The sequence below is a fragment of the Phocoena sinus genome, chromosome 9, assembly GCF_008692025.1.
Source record: "Phocoena sinus isolate mPhoSin1 chromosome 9, mPhoSin1.pri, whole genome shotgun sequence".
In the NCBI taxonomy this organism is placed as follows: domain Eukaryota; kingdom Metazoa; phylum Chordata; class Mammalia; order Artiodactyla; family Phocoenidae; genus Phocoena; species Phocoena sinus.
The window spans coordinates 66,085,698-66,105,543 of NC_045771.1; the positions used below are offsets into that span (position 1 = coordinate 66,085,698).

Consider the following 19,846-nt stretch of genomic DNA (forward strand, 5'->3'; position numbering starts at 1 on the left):
TCAGTCAATTTCATGACATGAATGATGTGCAAAGCTTTCTAGCAGATGTCCAATAAAAATTTTTTCCCTCAAAACAAAAGTACATATACATTAACATTTACATTTCTATTTATTCTGTCTTTTTCTCAATAGGATTTAAAGAAGCTAGGTAGTATATAATAGAATCTGCAATATTTGCATTTCAGATACTTTGGGAAAAAGTGTCAAGTTATAAATAATAGATACATAATGATACAATATGCAAATAGTTTTCTAGTTTTGTTTGTAGGTATAAGTAACCTGTATTAGATTAATACATTGGTTAATACACTGGCTAAGACTAGTATGCTTTAAGATTCATAATTGGGTGACAGACAAATATGTTAAGAAACTAAATAAATTATTGTATTTTTAAGAGATGAATATGCTTAATGCCTAAAGACAGGCACTTCATAATATCTGAGTTTATAATTATAAAACCTTTGGTATATTGCTCTATGGGAATTTCAAATATCTGTGAATTTTAAAAAATTGTATAACTTCCCCAAAGTTGTGGAAAAGAGAAAAAATACCTTTTAGCTCCAAATTCAGTGAGAAATAAAAAGTTAATCATTAAGCTTCTAATATTCAAAATTGTATTATGGATTCTGCAACAACACAAAAGGCTGAAAAGCAAGGTCAAATAGAGAGTGATGGACTTGCTAAGTCTCTTTACTTTGTCATCCTTTATATATTAAAGGATGAATGCTCTTGAAAAGAATACAAATAGACTGAAAGTAAAAGGATGGACAATAACATTATGCAAACAGTAACCACAAGAAAACTGCACTGGCTGTACTAATATCAGACAAAAATATCTTAAAATAAAAAAAATGTTACTAGAGGCAAAGAGAGACATTTTATAACAATAAAAGTTTCAATCCATGAGGAAGATATACACCTAATAACACAGCACAAAAATACATGAAGCAAAATCTGAGAGAAACAAAGGGAAAAAAAATACATACTTCAAGAGTAATAGTTGGGGACTTCAATACTCCACTTTCAACATGAATAGAAAAATGGGCAGAAAATCATCAAGGAAACAGAGCCAGAACAACACACTGTAAACCAACTTGACTTAATGGACATCTATAGAACACTCTACCCAACAACAGCAGAATATAAATTCTTCTGGAGTGCACATGGAACATTTTCCAGGATGGACAATACATTAGACCATAAGACAAACCTCAATAAATTTGAAAAGATAAAAATTATACAAAGTATGTTCTCTGACTGCAATAGAATGAATATATAAATCAGTAGCAGAAAGAAATTTAAGAAACTTACAAATACGTGGAAATTAAACAACCTAGAAAAGCAAGAGGTCAAAGAAATGAAAATAGAAATGAGAAAATACATTGAAAAGGATTAAAAGAAAGATGCAACACACCAAAATTTATAGGATGCTGCTAAAGTAGTGTTTGGAGGAAAATTATAGATATATATGCCTATATTAAAAAAGAAAAAGATCCCAATATAATGAACTAATCTTTCGCCTGAAGGCTGGAAAAAGAAGAACATACTAAATCTAAAGGAAGAAGGTAAGAAATTTTAAAGACTAAAGAAGACATTAATGAAATTGAGAATAGAAAAACAGTAGAGAAAAATCAATGAAACCAAAAGCTGCTTCTTTGAAAAAAATCAACAAAGGTGACATACTTCTAGGTTTGCTGAGAAAAAAAGAGAGAAGACTCATTTACTAGAATCAAAATGAAACAGGGCACACTACTACAGATCTTATTAAGGAATACTATTACAGTTGCATGTCAGTACATTAGATAACTTATATAAAATTGAGAAATTCCTAAAAAGACAAAGTACAAAACTGATTCAAGAAAAAGTAAGCAATCCAAATAGATTTATATCATGTGAAAAGACTGAATCAGTAAAAAAAAAAAAAAAGAAAGAAACATCCAAAAAGAAAAGGCCAGGTCTAGATGGCATCAATGTTCAATTCTACCTAACATTTAAAGAATAATACCAATTCTTCACAAACATTTCCAAAAAATAGAAAAAGATGGAATACTTCCAGACTCATTCTATCAGCCCAGTATTACCCTGATACCAAAGCCAGAAAATGATATTGCAGGGAAAAAAAGCCTATGAACCAATGTATCTTTTGAATATAGACACAAAAGTCCTCAGCAAAATACTAGCAAATCAAATCCAGAAATACAGACAAAGATTTATAAACCATGACCAAGTAGGATTTATCCTAGGCATGCAAGGTTGATTCAACATCCAAAAATGAATTAAGGTAATATACCATATTAACAGAATAAAAAACAAAATCCATATGTGCTTCTCAATAGACACAGAAAAATCACTTGAAAAAAATTAACACATTATGATAAAAAACTAGGAACAGAAGAAGGGCATTTGCTCACCCCAATAAAGGAAATCTACAAAAAACCCCGTAGCCACAACATACCTGATGGAGAAAGACTAGATGCTTTCTCATAAGATCAGGAACAAGACAAGGATATCCACTCTCACCACTTCTATCAACACTGTACTTGAGGTTGTAACCAGGACAACTAGGCAATATAAATAAATAAAGATATCCAGATTGGAAAGAAAGAAGTAAAACTATCTTTATTCACAGATGACCTAATTTTTTATGTAAAAATCCTAAGAAATCCACTAAAAACACAAAATATTAACACTAGTGAACAAGTTCAGCAAGGCTTTAGGATATAAAATCAAGATGCAAAATGTGATTTTATTCTTTTTTTAAAATTCACATACCATAAAATTTACCATTTCTAAATGTAGAATTCAGTATGGGGTGTTTTTTTTTTTCTTTTTGTATATTCACAAAGTTGTATACCACAATCAATTTTAGAACATTTTCATCACCCCAAAAAGACACCTGTATCATTAGCAGTCACTCCTGCCCATTCCCCTCTACCTCCAGCCACTGGCAACCACTAATTTTTTTGTCTCTATGGATTTACCTACTCTAGACATTTTATATAAAAGCAATTATATAATATGTGGCATTTTGTCTCTGGCTTTACTATGTTTTCAAGTTTCATCCATGTTACAGTACTTCATTCCTACTTACGGCCAAATAGTATTCCACTGGATATAACACATTTTGTTTACCCATTCATCATTTGATGGGCATTTGGGTTGTTTCCACTTTTTGCTTATTATGAATAATGCTGAAGTGGACCTTAATGAACAAATTTTTGTGTGAACATATGCTATTTCATTCACTAGGGGCAGTAGAGATAGCCCAATAGTTAAGGATGTTAGAATCTGAAGCCACCTTGCATGTGTTCAAAGTCTGGCTCTGCTACTTAATAGTATGTGACTTTGGGTAAATGGCCTAGCATATATGTGACTCAGTTTTCTTACTTGTAAAATAGGGTAATAATAATACTTATCCTGTGGGTATTGTGAGAATTAAATTTAATGTGAGTAATGTATTTTAAAGTGCTTAGAATAATGCCTACACATAGTAGATGCTTTCTACATTTGCTGTGTTAAAATAAGCCGGCAAGGTTATTACCTTTTCTATTTCACAAATGAAGAAACTGGGAGTTGCCCAAAGTTTTATGGGCCTTAGGGTGTTTAATTATATTCTTAAACATGTGCAGTAAATAGACTAGGTAGGAAATTAAGAAAACAATTCCATTTATGATAGTTTCAAAAGAACAAATACTTAGGGATAAATTTACAAAAGCACAAAACTTATATTCTGAATATAACAAACATTGTTGAAAGAAATTAAAGACCTAAGTATTTAAATGGAAATTCATCCATGTTTGTGGATCTGAAAATTTAATGTTGTTAAGTTGGCAATACTCCCCAGATTTACATGCAGATTCATCACAGCTCCTAACAGAATACTAGCTGACTCTTTTGTAAAGAATGACAAACTAATTGTAAAATTCATATGGAATTTCAGGGGACCAGAATAGCTAAACTAATCTTGAAAAAGAAGAACAAAACAGGAGGACTCACATTTTCTCATTTCAAAATTTACTATAGAGCTACAGTAATCAAGAAAGTTTAGTGGTGGCATGAGGAGAGACATAGATTGGTGAATAAAATTGACGCTCCAGAAATAAACCCATGTACTTATGGTTTTTAACTGATTTTTGAGACGGGTGCCCAGATCAGTCAATGGGGAAATGACAGTCTTTTCAACAAAACTGGATATCCACGTGCAAAATAATGAAATTGGACCCTTTGGTTATACCATATACAAAGTTAATTCAAAATGGATCGGAGACCAAAATACAAGAACTAAAACTAAAAGACTTAGGAAAAATATTGGGGTAAATCTTCATGACTGTAGATTTGGCAATGGAGTTCAAGATATGACAGCAAAGCACAAGCAACAAAAGATAGGCAAACTGGACTTCATCAAAATTAGCAACTTCCATGCTTCAAAGGACATTACCAAGGAAGTGAAAAGACAACCCACAGAATGGGAGAAAATAACTGCAAATCCACATGTCTGCTAAGATAATTGTATTTAGACTATACAAATAACACATACAACTCAATAACAAAAAGGCCAATGACCCGATTAAAAAATTGGCAAGGTATTTGCATAGGTATTTCTCCAAAGAAGATATGTAAATGTTCAATAAACACATGAAAAATTGCTGACATCATTGACCGCCAGAGAAATGCAAATCAAACCACAATGAGATGTCACTTCACACCCACTAGAATGGCTAGAATCAAAATTTCAGATAAAAAAACTTTTTTCCAGATAATAACAAGCACTGACGAGGCTGTGGATAAATTAAAACCCTCGTACACTGCTGCAGGAGTGCAGCCACTTTGGAAAACAGTCTGGCTATTCCTGAAATGGTTAAACACAGAGTTACCCTATGATTCAATAACTCCACTCCTAGGTGTATTTCTAAAAGAAATGAAAATGTGTCCATACAAAAACTTATACCCAGATGTTTACAGCAGCATTATTTACAATAGCCATAAGGTAAAAACAATCCAAATGTTCACCAACTGATCGATTTATATACAAAACGTGGTATGTACTTATAATGGAATATTATTCCATCACAAAAAGAGAGGAAGTACTGATACGTGTTAGAACATGAGGAACCTGGAAAACATTATGCTAAATGAAAGAAGTCAGTCACAAAAGACAATTTGTCATGTGATTCCATTTAGATAAAATATCCTGAATAGGTAAATCTGTAGACCAGAAAGTAGATTAGTGATTGCTTATAGTTGAAGGAGGGTATAAGGGGAGGATAGCTAGAGTATGGTGTTTCTTTTCAAGGTGATAAAAATGTTCTAATATTGACTATAGTAATGGTTGCACATATTTTTGAATATACATAAACCCATAGATCACTGTGGCCTGTAAGAAACCACTGTACACTGTAAATGAATGATTTGTATGATATATGAACTATATCTTAATAAAGCTATTTGAAAAAATCTAGTATGCTCCATTTGTCTCCACTTTTATCTCTACTACGTTAACATAAAGAAGTTTAGCATAAACTTTATTATCAACTTTACCACAATAGGAGCTTAGAACATGGCACTGGTTAATATTCACCTTTATTAGAGAGATTACAAGGCTTTAGTAGAGAGATTATATAGGGCAAGAAGTCGTTATGTGATCTGTAGTAAACACTGAAGTAAATTCCTTTATAAATATTGGTCATTTTTCTGGAAACATATCGTCTAAGTGTTGTAAGTACATATGATATATTATTACATGTATGTTTTGAAAAGTTCTTCATGAAGATCTAGTTAATGTGTAAGCAACCAAAGATGGCACAGATCAATGCTAGCTTGTTGAGGTCTATCATTTTAGGAAATAATTGTGTTCTAATATTCTTTGTACAGTTTTAAGGGTGAGTGATGCTCTCCCTTCCTCTTTTACAGAGCAAACTTACCTTAGCAAACTAGATTAAGATCAACAAGATGATAAAATTATATCCTGAACACTTATAAATGTTGCACACAATCTCTTTTTTAAAGCTGTGGGTAGTTTTACACAGATCAGATTTATTTCTGAAAAACATAAGGAAACTTATAAGAGCAAGTCACCTTTCATTTAATGTTCCTATGCGTGTGAACACAAAACAATCAGGAAGGGCTAAGGAATATTGTTTTAACTTTACAGCGTTTTCAACCATGTGTTCTTCGTCGTGGATTGAAGTGGGAGGGGAGCTACTCGCTCCTCAGAGATCTCTTTTACAGTAGCAAAACTGATTCTAAGAGATATACACAAAACTTAAGATATCATACACAAAACTTAATGAATTATTGTAGGGGTAAAATGCTAATCAATTTATTATTTCCGGGGGTCGGGAGGGAGTGGTGCAGAAATCGTGCAGTTTGGAACTGAACTCCTTTCGGATATTTCAGATCCAGTTGTCGCTAGGATGCCTGGAAGATCCAGCAAAAGTTTCTTATGGTAATAAAGGGACCTTAAGGAGCGGATATCAGCAGGAAACAATGGAACAAAAAAGTGACTGAGGGTCTTAATAGCAGAAAAATAGGAGGCAGCAGTCGCCTGTGCACAAAGGAAAACTGAAGAGTGCCAAGGCTGTAAAGTGACCATTTCAAAGAAGGCGGTAGGACAGGGAGGAGGTTGGTATGGGACAAGTATTAGATGCGGCCATAAAGATGCACAGGCACGCTCCACGTGTCATCCGGGAAGTTAGCCTCCTTCCTCCAAAGGCCCAGGTGGCGCCCCTGCGCTGCCTTAACGCCAGCGCCCTACCTGGCCGACCTTTCCCGGCGGCCAGGAGCATCAATGCCAGCGTCAGCACCCGGACTCCGTCAAGCATCGCTACTGCCGCAGGTGGGACGAAGGCGTCGCTGATCCCTGGCCAAGGGTGCGGGCAGGAGGATGCCACAGCAGCCTCTCTGTCCTCCTATCACAGAACTCAGTCCGTTCCTGCTCGCCTTTCAGGGTTGCCGCGCGTCCTTGCTGTGGGGCGCGCTGGTCTTTTCCAGGGATAACCCAGCGAGCCTGGTGGCTCCTCCCTCCCAAACCCCGCCCACCCGCCGGAAAGCCACGCCCAACTGTCCCTGAGACCGCCGTGCGCCCTGCGTGTTCTGGCTGTGGCTTCACCACCCTGGTTGTCAACAGCAGTCGCACATTCTCGGGGAAGCCTCCCAGGATGTAAGGGCATCCCGCGTCTCGCTGTTCTAACAAATGCTTTAGGAAAACTTGGTATTCCTAGAAACTGTTCTGATGGACCTCCAATAAAAGGAGGCTTGCAAGGTTCTATTGGCAGGGAGAGGGCCCCTGATCATACCTGCAGATGGACTCTTCACCTGGTAATCAGGGTTGCTCATTTGCCTCCACAGGTGCTTCTCAGAAGTTGCACCTGCCACTTTCGGCCTCAGTGTGAACGATGGAAGGAGGAAGTAGAGATTACTGCTGCAACAGTAGTAGCTCTTTTCCTCTATCTATATGGCAGGTTTTTCAGAAGTGAACTGGAGGGCGTTTAGACATTTTCCAAATACGTGGACACAGTCATCATGTATTTGCTGAAGGTTCCCAGAGCTCTCTCGTTGTCCAGTGGTGACCCAGTGACTCAGGAGTTTTCAACACATGGTTACATGACTCCCAGGGTTGCCCTGGGGATGGTTTCCAATCCACAGTTGTCTTCAGATGTGTGGTTGCCTCTGCAGAGGGAAGGGGCCTTTTCTTCTTCTTCTTCTTAACCGATTCTTCATCTTTTTACATCGTTAAACGAAACCTCACTCTTCTAGTTTTTCTCTGGTATTCTCAGTTCTTGAGTCCTTTTATCCATCACCTGAGACTTCACCCTTAGAGCCTGTACCTGAGGGGAAAGAAGACACTGTTCAACAGATGGTAGTCCTGGAGTCCTGGTGAGCATCAGGGTTCAGGCCACAGTTCCATTTATAGATTTGGACAATTAAAGCATGGACTATGTATGGTGATAAAGGCAGCAGGTGCCCAAATGTATAAAAAAAGTTCTTTTAAAAATTGTTTATAGTTTGTTTGAAATAAATTACCATTTAAAAGTTTAAAAACTGTTTCCAAACGTATGAGTATTAGTCCATCTTGGAAAAAATTTCTTTGTGCTGTGCAAAACTTGTGTTTAGCCCCCTTTTAGATGCAGAAAAGGTGTCCAATCTTCCAGGAAAAAACTGAAACATAAGTTTTTGGTGGGTGTGGAAGATGAGTTTCATCTTAAAGCCTAATCGTGGAAGAACAATTTAATGTGAGCAGGTTGAAAACCCAGAGATTTTTTAGCCTCCATCTTTTGTTTCAGCTTATCAAAGCCCTAATAAAACTGGGACAGAAAAATAAACATCAAATTTTCTCAGTCTATTTGTGAAATCACCAGAAATAAAGTAATGGTTATAATCAGGATTAAATAACATCAGGCTTTTTTGTAAATTTATTGTCCAGCAATATCTGTAGAAATGCAATCAACTTTTATACTTTCCTGGAGGACAACATCACTTGCCTAACTTCCAGCAAACACTGAGCATACAATGTAAAGTATAATATGTCTCATTTTCCCCTTCAGTTTTGGTTGATGAATACCAGTTTATGAGTTTACAATAGACTTGTAACAGAGAACAGATTTTCCTCCATGTAAGTGAGTTAAGATGGAAAAAAAACCTGAAAACAACTTAATTGTTTTTCAGATCTCAGTAGTAAATTCATCTAAACTGGCTTGAGTCTGCAAGAATATACTGAATAAAAATTAGTTACAGGACTGTGGGAAAAACAAAAAGTAATAAAAATAATGTTTTAACGTACATTATGTAGTGAGATTCATCAAAATTTGGTATAATGTTCAAATTTTTAAAACTTTAATTTTTGAAAAGCAGGATAAAGAATGGAGGCATGGTACTCTAATTATAAATACCAGTGGTACGTGTAAAATGCAGTAAATACCACTGAGAGAGAAATAATACAGAATGTCTGTGTGGAATATAAAATGAAGCCAAGTACAGTATAACTTGAGTGAAAGGAAACACTAATCAGGAGAAAATTTCAAAGGATAATTTCCTTGAAAAAGGAAATAACTCAGCTCTTCTCAGGTTCATTTGCAAAATTATGCTGAACTTATATGAGTAAATCCCCCAAATTCAGGGGATAGAAAGACACAGTGATTAAGTGCACAAATCCTGAGGTTAGGGCACCTGGGTTCTAATCCTAGATTTGCTACCTATTTACTGACTGTGTCACCTTGGATGGCATTCTGAACTTCTTTTTTTTGTGCCATGGGAATGATGGTAATAATACCTACCCCGTAGAGTTTAAGAAACAATAGTGTATGGCATTTCCCTGGTGGTCCAGTGGTAAAGAATCCACCTTACAATGAAGGGGACACGGTTCGATCCCTGGTCAGGGAACTAATATCCCACATGCTGCGGGGCAACTAAGCCTGCTCGCCACAACTACTGAGCTTGAGCGCCTCAACTACAGAGCCTGTGTGCTGCAAATTACAGAGCCTGTGTGCTGCAAATTACAGAGCCCATGTGCCCTGGAGCCCAGGTGCCACAACTAGAGAGAAGCCCACCTGCCGCAACGAAAGATCCCGCACGCCTCAACAAAGATCCTGCGTGCCACAGCAGGACCCGATGCAGCAAAAAATAGATTAAATAAATAAATAAATAATAAGTAAAATTTTAAAAAAAAGAAATGGATTCATAAGACTGGCTGTTTTAAGAAAAGGAAACAATAGTATATGTATGTGTGGGGTGGGGGTGGTGTGGAGGAGGAGGGGTCTGGAGAGAGAGCATTTAGGTAGTGTCTGGCATAGGGTAGCTACCATGAGTATACATAATAGTTTACAGATAATAAAACCAAGGTGCAATACCACATAACTGTACTTGTCCTTTTGTTATTATAGAACGGTTCATCATTTCTCAGTGTTATCCTCTTACAGTGCTCAGGATAATTTGGAGTAACCTTACTGAGAAACACACGTTTATATAATATATGAATTCCTTGGCCCGTATATATTTTACTAAATGAGAGAGTCTGGGTCTCACCTGGATATATCTTTTTTTTTTTTTTTTTTAGGCAGGGGGAGAGGAGGTTTGATAGAAATGGCATTGGGGAAGAGAACAGTGTCATCAAATCAGTTCTTGAGCTTCACAAATTAATGTTTTGACTTTGGCAGTGAGTTTACATTCAGGAGGCCATTGCTCCCAGACAGAGACACTAAATGGGACAGACATTTTGCCCCCAACAGTAGTAAATTCCTTTTTCTTAATGAGGAGTCAGCTAGACACTTGATATATTAAAGAAAATTCACTGAAAGCATCCATTAACTGTGAATTTTATAATGTTTATTGTGGCATGTCTCTATGAAATAATGTAAATAAGCTGAGAGAGGGGAGCTGCATGCTTGGCATGAATGCTTGTTTTAAGAATCAATCTTTTGGGACTTCCCTGGTGGTGCAGTGGATGGGAATCTGCCTGCCAATGAAGGGGACACGGGTTTGATCCCTAGTCCGGGAAGATCCCACATGCCACAGAGCAACTAAGCCTGTGCGCCACAACTACTGAGCCTGCGCTCTAGAGCCCACGAGCCACAACTACTGAGCCCATGTGCTGCAACTACTGAAGCCCACATGCCTAGACCCTGTGCTCTGCAACAAGAGAAGCCACTGCAAGGAGAGGCCCACACAATGCAGCAAAGAGTAGCCCCTGCTTGCCACAACTAGAGAAAGCCCGTGCACAGCAAAGAAGACCCAACACAGCCAAAAATAAATAAAATTAAATCTTAAAAAAAAAAAGAATCTTTCTACATCCATGTTCATAGAAGCATTATTCACAGCAGCTAAAACATGGATGAAACACAACTGTCCACTATGGATGAATGGTAAGCAAAGTGTGGTATATAGATACAATGCAATATTATTCAGCTTTAAAAAGGAAATTCTGATACAAACATGGATGAAGCTTGAAGATATGTGAAAGAAACCAATCAGAAAAGGACAGATACTGTATGATTCCACTTATATGAGGTACCTATAGTAGTCAAGTTCACAGAGACAGAAAGTAGAATGGTGGATGCCAGGGACTGGGGGAAGAGGACAATGGGGAGTTATTGTTGAATGAGAACAGAGTTTCAGTTTGGGAAGATGAAAAAGTTCTGGAGGTGGATGGTGGTGATGGTTGCAGACCAATGTGAATATACTTATTGCGACTGAACTGTACACTTAAAATGGTTAAAATGGTAAATTTATGTTATGTATACTTAGTCAAAATAGAAAAAAATAAAAAGAATGAGCCAAAGCAATCTTGAGAAAAAAGAACAAAGCTGGAGGTATCATGCCTCTTTGACCTTAGACTATACTACAAAGCTACAGTCATCAAAACACCATGGTACTGGCACAAAAACAGACACAAAGATCAATGAAACAGAATAGAGGGTACATGTAAAAGAATGAAATTAGTACATTTTCTCACACCATATACAAAAATAAATTCAAAGTGGATTAGAGACCTAAATGTAAGACCTGAAACCATAAAACTCCTAGAAGAGAACATAGGCAGAACACTCTTTAACATAAATCATGGTAATATTTTTTTGGATCTGTCTCCTAAGGCAAAATAAACAAAGGCAAAATAAACAAATGGGACCTACTTAAAAGCTTTTGCACAGCAAAGGAAACCATTGGCAAAATGAAAAGACAACCTACTGAATGGGAGAAAATATCTGCAAATGATATGATGGATAAGGGGTTAATATGCAAAATATATAAACAGCTCGTATAACTCAATATCAAAAGACCAAATAATCCGATTAAAATTTTTCCAGAGACAATATACAGGTGGGCAAAAGACACATGAAAAGATGCTCAACATCACTAATCATCAGAGAAATGCAAATCAAACCCATAATGAGATATCACCTCACGCCTGTCAGAATGTCTATCATCAAAAAGTCTGCAAATAACAAGTGTTGCTAAGGATATGAAGAAAAGGGAATCCTGTTGGTGGGAATGTAAATTGGTGCAGTCACTATGGAAAACAGTATGGAGGTTCCTCAAAAAACTAAAAATAGAGCAACAATATGAGCCAGCAATTCCACTCCTGGGTATACATCTGAAGAAAACAAAAACACTACTTTGAAAAGGTACATTCACCGCAATGTTCACAGCAGCATTATTTACAATTGCCAAGATATGGAAGCGACCTAAGTGTCCATCAACAGATAAATGGATAAAGAAGATGTGGTGCATGTATATATATATAATTATATATATAATTGAATATTACTCAGCCAAAAAATAGAATGAAATTCTGCCATTTGCAACAACATGGGTGACCTAGAGGGTAATATGCTTAGTGAAATGTCATAAGTGAAATAAGTCTCATGAAATAAGTCATGAGAAAGACAAATACTGTATGTTATCACTTTTAAATGTATGTGGAATTTAAAAAATAAAACATACTGTGTTATCACTGTTAAATATATGTGGAATCAAAAAAAATAAATGAATATAGCAGAACAGAAACAGACTCAGATAAAGAGAACAAACTAGTGGTTACCAGTGGGGAGAAGGAAGGGGAGAGGGACAAAACAGGAACAGGGGATTAAGAGATACAAACTACTATGTATAAAATAAATAAGCAACAAAGATATATTGTTCAGCACAGGGAAATATAGCCATTATTTTATAATAACTTTAAATGGAGTATAGTCTATACAAATACTGAATCACTTGGTGCATAGCTGAAACTAATATTGTAAATCAACTATTCTTACATTTAAAAAGTAAAATAAAATCAGATAAAATAAAAAGAATGTATCTTTCACTCATCGGCTAGAAAGAAAGCCCTTTATTTCAACATATCTCAATGTCATTGGCCTTAAGGAGGTTTCTTGAAAATGTTCAGCAGAGTAGAAATGGTTCAACCCCTGACTGAGCTTACTTTTGACATAAATCCATATAGAGGTGACAACCTGATTACATATCAATCAACCATGCAAAATCACATAGATTGTAACACGGTGACCATGTTTTACTGCCTAAGCAGTTTTTCTATCTTGTAGATCAGTATATTTTACAGAAGACTGAGGAATTACTACTTTTCAAAGATTTTGTTATTTTTGTACAATAAAAACAACTTTTAAAATTATTTTTCTTCCAGTTTTATTGAAATATAGTTGACATACAGCACTGAATAAGTTTAAGGTATATGGCATAGTTATGTGATTTACATACATCATGATATGATTATCATAATAAGTTTAGTGAACGTGCCTCATCTCACATAGATACAAAATAAAAGAAAAAAATTTTTTTTCCTTGTTTTGAGAACTCTTAGGATTTACTCTCTTAGTAACTTCCATACATAACATATAGCAGTGTTAATTATATTTATCATGGTGTACATTACATCCCTAGTACTTAGTACTTACGTATTCTATAACTGAAAATTTGGGGGTTTTTTTGTTTTATTTTATTTTATTAGTTTTGGCCATGCAGCATGTGGGATCTTCATTCCCCGACCAGGGATCGAACCCGTGCCCCCTGTATTGGGAGCATGGAGTCTTAACCACTGGACCGCCAGGAAAGTTCCTGGAAGTTTGTATTTTTGACTACGTTCATCCAATTCCTAATCCCCCCACCCCCACCTCCAGTAACCACAAATCTAATCTCTTTTTCTAAGAGTCTGTGTGTTTGTTTGTTTGTTTGAAGTATAATTGACCTACAATACTATGCTAGTTTCTGGTGCACGAAGATAAAAGCAACTTTTAAAAATCATAATTTTCATACAAAAATGAACTTGTTTCAACTTACTATCTTTCACAATGTGGTTTAAAAATAAGATTGGAATACTAAAATTCCTTTGAATGGAGTTGGAAAAGGTGTATATTTTCCCTTTCAACAGCCATCCATATACGTAAGCAATAATGTTTGCATCTGAAGTATATATTATACAATACCTTTATAATTGAAATGTCTGGCTAGTGTCATGATTATACTTAAATGTTATTTAGGTTCTTCTGGAAGCCTTAAATAAAACGTTGTAGCTGGTGGTAGAGCTATGTGACATTTCTGTTTTTGTTTATATGATTTATGTTGTCATCCTTTTCTAAATCTCAAAGCATTTTGATCCTCAAAATTCTAACTTGTAATATATAATTAGTTAAATTCTTTAACTCTAGAAGGAATGCTTGGTAATATTGGAGCAGTAATTCCATTATTTATGAAATGGTTAGATTTACAAAACAATCTAATAGATGTCAGATATTTCATTTTTGTCCAACTGTCCCAAACACCCACTCTAGTCCAATTTGAAATAAGCCATATTTTTACAAGTTGTAAAGTCATTTTAAAAAATAGCTTTATTGAGATGTAATTTACATAACAAAGAACTGACCTGTGTATAATTCAGTGAATACTAACATATTTACAGGTCTGTACAAACATTACAACAATCTAATTTTAGAACATTTCTGTCACTCTAAAGATAAACCTCATGCCAATTTATAGTCTTTCTCCATCTTCAATCTCAAGCAACAACTAATCTTTCTGTCTCTACATATTTGTTTTTTTTGGATATTCCACATAAATGGATCATATATGTTCTTTTGTGACTGGTTTCTTTCACTTTTTGAGTTTATCTGTATTGTAGCTTTATTAGTACCTTATTCCTTTTTCTTACCCTTATTTATTTATTTTTTAAAGTATTATAAAATGCATTTGTTATTTAAATCACATGTAATTATAATGAAGATTATTTTAAAAGATTTATAAAAGCACTCATAATCTTACCAACTGGACACAATGGTGTTCGTTTTTCTTTCCAATCTTAATTCCTCCTTATGTATATTTTACTTTGCTGTTGGGTTCTATACTTTTCATCCAAACTCATTGTATAAATGCTTCTCCATATTAGCTGCTGTCTTTGCCTGCATTGTTGTTGTTGTTGTTTTTAATTTTTATTGGAGTATAGTTGATTTACAATGTTGTGTTAGTTTTAGGTGTACAGCAAAGTGAATCAGTTATACATACACATATATCCAATCTTTTTTAGGTTCTTTTCCCATACAGGCCATTACAGAGTACTGAGTGGAGTTCCCTGTGCAATTGTTTTAGAGGCTGCATCCCATTCCGGCTGAGGGAGATTTGTTATGGGCCAATGAACTGAACATGATTAGCAAGGGTGACTCAGGTCTGTTGTGGTCCTGTCAGCCATTGGTGAATAGGTAAGGCTCTGGGGGAAGCTGAACCTGGCCCCTCCCGGCTTTGGGGGACTGTATCTGCCCTTGCTGCCCTACTGGGGATGAACCCCTCAGGGTGCTTTATAAATGTTTGTAGCTGCCAGCAGGAAATACTCTTTCTTTAAGTGGGGAGGCAAGCCAAGTATTTTCCTCTTCTCTTCAACCTTGCAAGGAGCTGTTGGTTTCTTAAATCAGTTAAGCTAGGGCACAAAGGTTTAGATTTCTCATCTCTTACAAAGGTTTCCATTTCTTCCGGAAAGGGGATTTAATTTTACTGCTGTAGCAATTTTTCACCACAAGAATCTGCTTACTTCTTTTCCTGATACTGAAATGCCAGGTTTGGCACATTCTGGGCAGGTATAGGGCATCCCCCTCGAGCTACATTGCCCTCTGCTCTCCACCCATTTAAATCCCATTTCACATCATTCCATGCCCTCCTTGAAACTATCCTTGGCCTTTCACCCATATCCAGGTTTCTGACATCCTAAAACATTTCCTATTTGCTTATAAGTCACATTCTCCTAGAGGGCAGCATGATGTCATAAACAGACCCTTGACTGCAAAGCAAGATACTTCAAATCTTGTCCCATTGCTAACCCTCTGTGTGACCTCGGCTAAGTCTTTGCACCCCTTGGGCTTTAGCTGCTCCAATCCTTATTCCTTTTTATTGGCAATATTCTGTTGTATGGATATACTATATTTTGTTTATACATTCTTCAGTTGATGGACATTTTGGGTTGTTTCCACTTTTTGGTCGTTGTGAATAATGCTGCCATTAACATTTGAGTGTAAGTCTTTGGGTGTACACGTATGCTCGTTATTTTGGATAGAGTTCTAGGAATGGAGTTGCTGGGTCATATTATAAGCCTGTGTTTCATTTTTAAAGAAATTTCCATATTGTTTTCTAAACAAACTTGCTTTAGGAGGGAAAGTAAATTTGTATATCATGTGTGTTCTTGGCTTGTGTTTATTTTTCTCTGAAATAAAAATCTCTCAGAAATATTTTGATCAAAAATTAGGTCTCTTGTTTTTTCCATGACTCAATTTTGAAATTTTATTGGCAAAATTGTTATAATACTTTAAGCCATGATTTTTTAAAAATGAATTGCCTCAAAAATGTCAATGCATTTCATTTGATATTAGGTGAAGTAAAGTAAAACCTCTTGAAGATTTGTTTGTATAAAATTGGGATGACAAATTTTGAAGTCAATCTGTAGAAGATTCTCAAACTTTTATGAATACTGCACATGAAAATTACTGTCAACATTTTTGAAATTTTCAGCAGCTTTTCTTCATGAATGATTCATCTGTTAGCAGCCCTTTCAGACCTCAAATAATGCTTAGAACATTAAAAGAAAAACCAAAGGCTTTAGTGTACTTAAACTCCTGGATTTCCTGATACTTTAGGTTTCAGGAAATTAAATTTTGTGCACACATGTGAATTTTGTGATATGAAAAAAAGAATAAACATTACTGGATTAGACCAACTTTGATTCAAAATTGGAATCTGATTTTAAAAGCTGTATGTCTTTGGGCAAGTTATTTAATAGTTCAGATAATTAATTTCTTGATGTATAAAGTGAGGCTCAATAACTCAATGACTATCTAAATAGAGAGGGGTCCAAGAATCTCTAACTGATGGCCACATTCATCCCTGTGACTTACTAATGTTTTGAATCTGTCGACTCTTTTACTTTGATATTCCTGTCTATACGAATAATGAGCAATAACTAGGAACGACTAATGAACACTGTCCTTGTTTTAATTGCACTGTGTATTAGCTATGTTTTCTTTGCCTAGATTAAAGGAGTTGGGGGCGGGAGGGTCTTCCCTCAAAAGAGATCTAATTTACAGTAGCAAAAGGAATTGGAACAGAATCAGTGTCTGATTATCCTTTTTGCTAATTAGAATTTCCTTGCCGCTAGAATGCCTGGCAGGCTCTAGAAGTTACATACAGATTAGTGAGGGAATTTTAAGGAGCAGGACATCAGCAGCAAAAATACAAGACCTCCCTCTCCTCGGGGAGAAGACAACTGCCAGTACGCGAAGGAAAACTAAAACCACTGGAAGAAAAGTGACCACTGCAAAGGCCGGAGCGAGACAGGGTGGCCGTCGGTCAGGGTCAGTCACAAGCTCCAGCCGTACATTAAGATGCTCAGCTACACTCCGCTTACCTTCTGACAGATAGAGCCTCCCACCTCCACACCCAGCGGCATCCCCCTACCTCTCTGACCTTCCTCGTGGCTAGGAGCACCAGCCGGTGTCCTGGCCCCAAAGACCTCAGGGAGTCCAAGCCGCGGGGACGGGAAGGATGGGGCCGTCCCGGGCTTCCCTGTCTGTTCCTGCTACAAGTTAAGTTTGGTCACGGGTCTTCGCTCATGTCTCAGCCAGCCCTCTTCTTGAACAGCGATGTCAGCCTGTGCGCTGCCCCTCCTGTCTGCGACCCCGACCGGCGGGTCCGAAAGCTGCGCCGTCGCGCCCGCTCCCTCTCGCGGCGTTTCCAGTTCCCGCATCCCGCCGGCCGCTTGCACCTAGCGCCAGCGCTCACCGGTAGAGTGGCTCCGCGCCCTTCTCTTAGTGTAATTGTTTTGCGGGAAGACTTGGTAGTTTTAGAAACTTCAGAGATGTACTTTCAGTAGAGGAAGCCAGGTATGGTTCAGTTGGCAGGAGCACCGTCCCTGATTATCCCTGCAGACGGATTCTTCAACCTCTATTGGTTCCTGTTGGATTGTCCACGAAGAGGGTGCTTCTCAGAAGATGCTCCTGCCGCCTTACGTCTCAGTGAGGAAAGGTAGGAGGAGGGAGTAGACGGTTAGTGTAGCAGCAACATTCCTCTTTCCCTGCAGCTTTCACAACATTTCGGAAATGAAAAGAGCAGCCTGAGACACTTTTCAAACACGTGGCACCAGTAACCACTGTATGATGATGTTTCCAGAGTTCCCTCAACAGAATCTCTCTCCTGACTCCATGCCCGTAAAACCAAATGCCGATTGAATAGCTAGCCTGTGGTCTCCACATCCCAGGATGCCAACTCTGCGTATCTGCACCATCCACACCCTTACTTTTCAAAATTCTTTTCCATGATTTTCTGTCTCAGGAATAATTCCCTCATTTCCTCTCAGCTGAAAGCCTGCAGGTCATCCTCACTTCCCTCCACTGCACCTCCCACAGCTAGGCAGTCCCCCAGACCTGTCTGCTCCTTTAACTTCCCTCAATTCCATTCATTTTCTTCCTTCCCTCCTGATGCTACATGGGCAGATAGCCATCACTTCTCACCTAGTTTATGGACAATAACTATTTTGTTTTCATTTTTGCCCACATGTCTATGTAAATCTATCAATTCATCCCCATCCTTTGCATGAGGCCCCATGTTCAAAAGATAAGCTACAAGAGTCTTCGGAGTGGCCCCCCTCCATCCTCACTTAGCCTCTTCTTCCACAAGAATGCACACCTCCACTCTCACACAACAGCTCACAATTCTCTGATGTGACCAGGCTCTGATTCATTTCTTTCATATGATAGATCCCTGGCCTGAAGGCTTTCTGTTCCTTATCTTTTACCTGACTATCACCTACTCAGGCTTGGCTTTCAGCTGAGACATCACTTTTTCCAATGTTTTCTTGACAGACCGAGGATTCCTATAGCTCCATGTACTTAACATTCTCACAGCTCTTTTTTTTTTTTGTATTTTTTTAAATTGGTGTATAGTTAATTTATAATGTGTTAGTTTCAGGTGTACAACAAAGTGATTCATATATATATATATATATATATATACACACACACACACACATATATATGTATGTTTTCTTTTTCAGATTCTTTTACATTCTAGGTTGTTAGAAGATATTGAATATAGTTCCCTGTGCCGTACAGTAGGTCCTTTATCTACTTTACATGTAGTAGTATGTACATGTTAATCCCAAACTCCTAATTTATCTCCCCACTCCCCGCTATCCCCTTTGGTAACCGTAAGTTTGTTTTCTATGTTTGCGAGTCTATTTCTGTTTTGTAAATAAGTTCATTTGTATCACTTTTTTAGATTCCACATATAAGTGATATCATATGGTATTAGTCTTTCTCTGTCTGACTTAATATGGTAATCTCGGTCCATCCATGTTGCTGCAAATGACATTATTTCATTCTTTTTTATGTCTGAGTAATATTCCATTGTGTATATATATATATACACCACATCTTCTTTATCCTTTCAACTGTTGATGGACATTTACCCATCATATGGAAGTTCCCCACTTCCCTAACTGCCTACCTCACCAAATTGTGAGGTCCTTGAAGGTAAAGATTGTCTGGATCAACATGTTTGCAGAAGATGGCTCAGTAACAGACACTGTTGACACTCAAAAAGTACTTGCTTGATTAAACTGAATCCAGTAAAAGTATGAGTTATGCTGACGAGGAAAGCTAGGTCAAGGGTCTGAATGGATATAGTTATTCACTAGGTTCATGAGCGAGTTAGGCTCATTATTGGTCTCAGAAGACAGAGTAGCTTCTGCACCCCCAGCTGGTAGACGTGGCTTTGATACATGAAGGTGCCAAAATAACCTACTTTTAAAAACTGCTTTGTCCTTTCATTTTTCCCCTCAAATATTTAAAAAACAAAAGATACAACC

The 19,846-nt window shown here is 37.0% G+C and overlaps 1 protein-coding gene across 1 annotated transcript in view; it reads right to left on the bottom strand.

The window, feature by feature from the left end:
* VWDE (von Willebrand factor D and EGF domains) overlaps positions 1 to 6,821 on the bottom strand; it is a 31,603-nt gene extending 24,782 nt beyond the window's left edge. Inside the window, 1 exon segment of the mRNA XM_032642579.1 lies at positions 6,764 to 6,821. Coding sequence (XP_032498470.1) covers positions 6,764 to 6,821 — 58 coding nt within the window.
* Positions 6,822 to 19,846: the final 13,025 nt, after the last annotated feature.